Source organism: Medicago sativa, chromosome 4 (genome assembly GCF_051527215.1).
Source record: "Medicago sativa cultivar Bolivia chromosome 4, Bolivia_mono, whole genome shotgun sequence".
Lineage (NCBI taxonomy): Eukaryota > Viridiplantae > Streptophyta > Magnoliopsida > Fabales > Fabaceae > Medicago > Medicago sativa.
The window spans coordinates 70,913,707-70,920,610 of record NC_140752.1 but is presented as its reverse complement, the minus strand read 5'-3'; the positions used below and the strand labels follow the sequence as shown (position 1 = coordinate 70,920,610).

Genomic DNA, 6,904 nt, shown 5'->3' with positions numbered 1-6,904 from the left:
ACGCTTGTCCTTATGTCATGAAATCATGAAATTCATTGGTCTTCTTAAAGGTTTAATTATTCTCAAAGGCGTTCTTGCTATTCTTATAACAACAATGTTCTTACACATGACATATTCAGAACGACTTATTAAAAATGTAATATAATGTGTTTTGCAGTAAACATTCAAGATAGTAACATACAAAACAAAAAAGAAAGAGAAATACGTGCTTCAAATAAATTTGTATTTAACACAAGTCATTTTCATATATGAAGTTCAACTTGAGGGGTCATCACTATCAGCAAGGGTCAAAAGACTCAACCACTTAGAATGGTATTGAGATTAATAAGCAACAGCATTACAGCAGCATCAGCAATATGGCAAAGTTAGAGAGAGACGCCATAGCTCGTTGTAGCGACCCATACTTTTAACGTGTGAAGCTAAAGATGAATTATGAAAAGTAGAACATGAAATGAAGAAAATCAACAAAATGGGATACAACAAAAGGAGCAAGTGAAGATTGATGGCTGTGAGATGTTGCTAAATTTTGTAGCTGGTGTAGTGGGAGAACCACAACAAGCTAATAACAATGCCAAATATCACAAACAAATGAAGAGTTGGAGAAGGAGAAACAGTTTCCATGTTCTGCTCCGCGTATCCATGCTTCCATCCTGCATTCCTCTTCTTGGAAAAGAACCACACCATGTTCCCCTCTTTCTTTTTCTCACTCAGTGAAACATGCAGAAACAGAGCATACTAGGAACAGCTTGTTCTTAAGGTTATATAAGTGCCTTTGAGATTCTTTTGCTTCTGATATAAGGTTGGTTTTGGGTTTTGGCATCTATTCTTTGAGTGTAACTTATGTCCTATCCTATCAACAAATTTTTCTGTGCTAGAACTTGCAGTGTCGGGTATCAGTGTTTCTTTTCCTTTTTTGGACAAGTACAACAGAGATTTCTTGATTGAGAAGAATGAGAGCAAAGAATTATCATTGGCCTTATTCAACACACTTCAAAGTCGAGAAAAAGAAAGGAAAAACCCTCATCAGTCAAGACCATGCTTTTGATGCAACCATACGAATCATTCAAATTCAAATACTTTGAAACAATTTTTTATATTTAATATTGCTGATGATAATGTAAGGAGCTATACCATCATTTTCTTTTCTTTATTTTCAATTTGATTGAACTAAACAAAAATACCAAATTAAAATTGCGCCATATAATATTTTGCACAAAATATTATGCATTTGTATCTACAATTGATAGGTGTGTTTTTTCTTATTCTCTTCTTATTTCATGCTATTACCACTTTTTATGTTTTGCTGATATTCTTATTAATGACCAACAAAGAGAACACAACAATACGTTAGATTGATCAACAAGATTTTCAACTAACCTATAAAAAGGTTGATGATATTTTCATTTGTACCAAGAACTATAACCCACTAAATTGATTTAGAATTGCACAAAACCCTCGCACAAGATTTGAGTTATATATAACATTTTTAAAAGGAGAGTGAGTGTTAGAGAGAGTGCTAACAAGAGAGTGTTCCTAACATTTCTCTTTTTAAAATATTACATGCGAAGAGTGTTTTTGGCGTGCTGGCACTCGTTCCATTGTAAACACAAATGCAATATAATAACTTTTTATGATTCGAGCATTATAATACCTTATTTTTTTAATTTGTTAAAGACACAACAAATTAACACTCTCTGTATCACAGAGCAAGACAAGACTATAATCACAGGTCACTCCCAAGTTTTTCGACCATAGTACATCATATCCCTCACATACACTTCAATGTGTATGGGGTTTTAGGGCTAAAATCACTCGCTTTCGCATGATTTTAACTCATAATAAATACCATTATCCATTATCTAGAGTAGATGTATTTGGATTTCTGTTGTAAATTTTCATTTACGTTTGACTCTTCATTTACGTTTGACTCAAAAGAACTCTACACATATACCGAGTCCAGACGTACGTTCAACATTTTCAACTATAATCCAAACAAAGACTAGATGAAATAAGCATGGTCCTTTTAGGAGAGTTTGTGATTAAGGGATTTACAAACCTACATTTAGCCACACTGGTCTCAACTTGAAGATTTTCCATCTGCAATTTCAATTTGTCACAAGGAATAGGAATATAAACAATTGAACCTCACGCAGCCTTTCCCTCACAACTCAAAGAAAAGTTTATGATTAAATTACACATTACTCAGAATAAAAATTCCTAGTTAAGAAGAGAGAACAGAAGCGGCTTTCTTTTTTGGACGAGAATAGAAGGGACATATACCTCTACAATAGTTGCAGCAGAAGCCCAATGAAAACCCTCACAGTAGCTTCAAAAGGCATAATCACTTGTCTAAAATTATGTCCATTCTCATTCACTAGCCTTTCTGCTCACCACTACACTACTTGATGAGCTATCCTGAACACTGTGAGATGAAGAACACTTGCCTAACGAACTACCTTCTGTGAAACTGGTTTCCTTCCTCGACGACTTACTAGATTTTTTTTGTGCGGATGTTAAATCCTGCAAAATCCGACAACAAAAACAGCTTTAATTCAATACCTCTTCTACTGCATCTATAGGTTACATGATTTCCCAAGAAAAAAGCAGCACTAACCTGATCTGCGGAAGACCCAGGAGTCTTCAACTCAAGGTCTGTGGCTACATCATTAGAATCCTCATTTCTTTGAGCCTTGCTCTCCATGGATGATTTGTTTTTGGAGTCTTGTTTTCCTGATACGTGGGACCGGCTACCTGGATGAAGAGGCGGGGATACGTATTGAGTGGATTGTTGTTCAACAATTGTATTCGGAGCTAAAAAGGGAACATATGTTGAACAAGGGTTAGGGATGACTGCAGGATGTTGATTAGCATAGTAGGGGTACGGCTGCATGGGAATTGAACCAGCAGGTACCGGCATTGGAACTGGATACGGATATGTTGGTGGAGCCATCATAACGGAATGATCCATTGCAGGCCATGGATACATAGTCCTTAGTTGCAGCTGATACTGGTTATTCAAATTCTCAATATCTGATTTAAGAGAAGCTTTTTCTTCTCTGAGATCATTTTTCTCCTGAGACAACTGGAAATTGAACGAAATAAATTATTTCCTCTGTAAATTTATGTCCCAGAAGCATCAAGGTGATTCATCAAACCGAGATATAATATTACCTCACGAGATTCTTCATTTAGCATAGTATATTCATCTTTTAGTTTACTAACTTGAGAAGTAAGGTCCTTCAGCAATTGAACTGTATCTCCTAGAATGGTCGCTTTATCATTTTTAGGCCTATCAGGGTCTGCATTTCAGATTTACCACAGAGCACAGAGTAATTCAAGAGGAATTCTGTTTTATCAGTTCTAACTTCTAAGCATCAAATGCCTAACACATGAATGAATTCTAGAGAAGCAACAAGCAATAACTTGTTTTGTAAAATTTATCAATGACTGTAACCTTCGCAACATGTAGTTGAAAATCACAATAGAATATATCAAGAACCAGTGACTCTGCTCACATTTTGCTATTCTGCTATATTAGAAAGTGAAGTTTCATGTACCTAAAATGTTACCCAGCTCTAAAAACTGTTCATTGAGTCGATCCCTCCTTAACTTTTCTCGGTCAGCCTTTTGTGTCTTTCTAGCAGGTGTAATTTCCATTGGGGTTCAACTTCAGACCTTTGGCAGTAAACACATAAAATCCAAAAACACAAAATAATTAAATCAATGAAAGATCATTTATTTAAGCCTTCAATAATAACAACCAAAATGATCAAAAAAAGAAAGAAAAGACTAATTTACATCAACTCTTCAAGCAGTGACCTTTGACATGTCCAAAAGCCACTGCTTGAAAATTTGTTCCTACACATTATGAAGCCAATAATACCCTAACTTCTAAGAAATCTAATGGATAAGATAAACTCATACAATTCTCAATAGGACTCAAACCATTGATTTGAATCAATTTATACAAAGCTTCTAAATTTCTCACAATGCACACAATCAATGAACTACACAGCACCAATTTGGGATTAACCAATTATACAAAACTGGTACATACACTTATAAGTGACATTGAATCAAAGTAATTTAGGGCTTTCAACTATGAAGATGAGAAAAAAGCTCAAATTTTTAAAAGGAATGAGCAAAATCCATGTCAATTAAACAATAAAGATGGAAAACTGTAAACAGAAAAACGCATTAAGATAACAAATTGAAGCCAAAATTGAAATTGAAGAAGATTTTACCTTATCTATCTATGGTTGATGCTTATCTTCAATTTTTTCGCAATTCCCAATCTTATTCTTGTTCTTGTTCTATTGAGTTGTGAATTGTAATTGTGTTTTTCGGAAAAAGGTGAAAAAAAAGTAAAAGTGAAAGGATAGTGGAAGAGTTGTCGTTTTGGATCACAGCAAGCAAACGACGGATTTGTGCTGTCGTACAGTGCTCTCTTGATTCTCAAATTTCAACAATATTCTAATATTCTATCCCATTTGGATAACCATCTCTTCTTATTTTTATCAATCAATTAATTAATTATTACTCCCACCATCCCTAAAAAAGTGATTAGATGATGTTATTAATTTTTGGTTTAATTGCATGTTTGATCTCTTATGTTTATTTTAGTTTTCAAGTTGGTCCAACACATTGTTCACGTTGGAATAAGTTAGTCCCTTTTGTGACATGATATTGAGTTTAATAAAACCAAAAAAATTACAAAAATGTTTTAAACTGATTTTCTAAATAAGTTAAGGTTCTATCACCCTTATTGTCAACCCAAATCTTTCAACGTTAAGTGATGGAAATGACTAACTTATTCCAACGTGATTAACGTTTTGGACCAAGATAACCACTAAACCCATTAATCCCGTGTTTTAGCTAGGGAAGACAAAAAAGGTCAACTTGTCCCGTCTGGTCTGCTCCGTCAATAACCTGTCTAAAAAGGGACGAAGAGGGGCAGACCAACTAGAGATGTAGGGTTGAAAATCTCATCTCGTTTTGTTTTATCTCAGATCGGCAAGTTGACCCTTCAATGTTTTGTTTTTTAAATATTAATTAAAAACATCACATAAACAATGTAAAGATATATAAATTTAAAGACGATTACTAAGAAAATATAAATATACTCCCTCAGTCCCTATATGTAAGCACCATTTGCCTCTAATAAAAGGGTGCTTACATATACGGACGGAGGGAGTATAACTAATGACTCCACTAAAAATATGAAAATAATCATTCAAACATCTAATTTACATCATCTAAAAATCTATAATAAATCAATAAGACGTTCAAATTAAAAACTTCATGAGTTATCAATTGACTAGCCATTAAAAATATGAGGCTAAAATCATGAAACAAAACAGATAAAATTAATTGAATTTTTTCCCTCACTATACGGAGGAGAAAATTGGAAAATAGACTGTGACTTATAAAAAAAGTGAAAAAGAGAGTTTGTTTTTAACATATCAACCCAACAACCCAACCTGCTCCGCCTCGTCACCGTCCTACATTTTAGCGGGTCAAGCGAAACGGGCACCATACTAGTGACTGATTCAAAATCTTAACCCACCATGTTTCTAAAAAAATAGGGTTAAACAGGCCAACCATACGGGTCCAACCCATTTTATCATCCTTAGTTTTATCCCGTCTCGTCAAGTTGGGCGGCCTCCACCCGCCTTGTTTTTGGTGGGCTAATGACGGACCGAGCCTAAACGGAGCGGACCGGACCACATTAGCATCGTTAATCATCACATGAAAAATTTTACTCTCTTTGAATCCTTCCAAACCATCTCATTCGTCAAATTTTGTATGCTTTCACACTACCTTCAAATTTGTATAAATTTTAATTGTGAATTTTAATTTTATATTTGTGATTGAGAATTGTTGTGTTGCTAAGTATAAGATCTTGTTTTGTCGTCTGGTATACAATGCCTTAGCCTGAAATATGAATGTAATGTTTGATTATCATTTTTGGCGGCTTAATCCAATTATGTGCTTGAAAGCTATTACTTAAGGTGTTCTTTCTTTTGCTGCTTATGTAATATCTTTGTAACTTGACTTTTTAGCCTTTTCTTTCTGGTACACCTTGTGCTGGAAGACTTGGCTCTATGGCAATATTATTTCATTTTAACTTCTTAAAAAAAAAAATACATTGTCATGTTAGCGGTTTATATTAAGAAAATTGTTGTTCACACATTAGAGAAGGCTGGGACACACATGTAAAATACGCTTTTGCCCCCTCGGCAGTTAGAATTTGAAATCCGGTTGCAGTTAACTGCCGAGGAATTCCTCGGTAGTTAACTGCCGAGGAAAGCATTTATGCAGACAGCAGGTCCTGCATTAATGCTAACCCTTACCAAGCCGTTTTTAGGCCAGTTTTGACCTGTAATTTCACCAGAGCATTTCCATAGGCAATTCAAATTATACAACAATGAAACTCGGTCATAAACAAGAAAAATACAATATCTTTTACATATGTCCATAATTAAATCAAACCGACATTTGGTTCAAACCACACAAAAGTTTGAAATTCATCAAAATGGAACATAGTGTCCATAATCAAACAACACATTACAAGTCATTACACATCATTACACATCATTAAATTAAATCCCTACTTACATTCATTACAATTGCATATGGAACGAACATATATATATATATATATATATATATATATATATATATATATATAATACATTATTTTCCACCATATTCCTAAACATAAATCCGACGTCGCTATCGTCTTTAATAAGCCAAAGCATATAGCTTGCCGTTTTCCATGCGAATTCATCTCTATCTTCTCCTAGGTCTATCATTGGCATTAGAGCAGACAAGTGACGTGTATATTGATTTTCACCAAGATGCTCAAAATAAGTGTTAAGTTGTGTCTTCAAATCATCAATAG

General features: G+C 34.3%; 1 protein-coding gene across 2 annotated transcripts; it reads right to left on the bottom strand.

The window, feature by feature from the left end:
* Window positions 1-1,963: 1,963 nt before the first annotated feature.
* On the bottom strand, window positions 1,964-4,450 carry BHLH121 (basic helix-loop-helix (bHLH) DNA-binding superfamily protein). Of its 2 annotated transcripts, none has more exons than XM_085702925.1 (5): window positions 4,245-4,450; window positions 3,558-3,675; window positions 3,172-3,299; window positions 2,615-3,082; window positions 1,964-2,520 (listed from the first exon to the last, which is right to left on the bottom strand). In XM_085702925.1, the coding sequence occupies exons 2-5, from the start codon at window positions 3,655-3,657 to the stop codon at window positions 2,368-2,370; spliced, it is 849 nt and encodes a 282-aa protein (XP_085559051.1). In that variant the 5' UTR covers window positions 3,658-3,675; window positions 4,245-4,450; the 3' UTR covers window positions 1,964-2,367. The 2 variants fall into 2 exon arrangements, with proteins under 2 accessions (XP_085559051.1, XP_085559052.1); XM_085702926.1 differs by having other exon boundaries at window positions 3,558-3,667.
* Between the last annotated feature and the right edge of the window lie 2,454 nt (window positions 4,451-6,904).

What these genes read in the sequence shown, in the direction of transcription:
- BHLH121 (XM_085702925.1), bottom strand. Translation starts at nt 3,657, where the DNA reads ATGGAAATTACACCTGCTAGAAAGACACAAAAGGCTGACCGAGAAAAG. An exon ending in TAAATGAAGAATCTCGTGAG is followed by an intron (nt 3,083 to 3,171) that starts GTAATATTATAT and finishes TTCAATTTCCAG; the next exon opens with TTGTCTCAGGAGAAAAATGA. An exon ending in CTGGGTCTTCCGCAGATCAG is followed by an intron (nt 2,521 to 2,614) that starts GTTAGTGCTGCT and finishes CGGATTTTGCAG; the next exon opens with GATTTAACATCCGCACAAAA.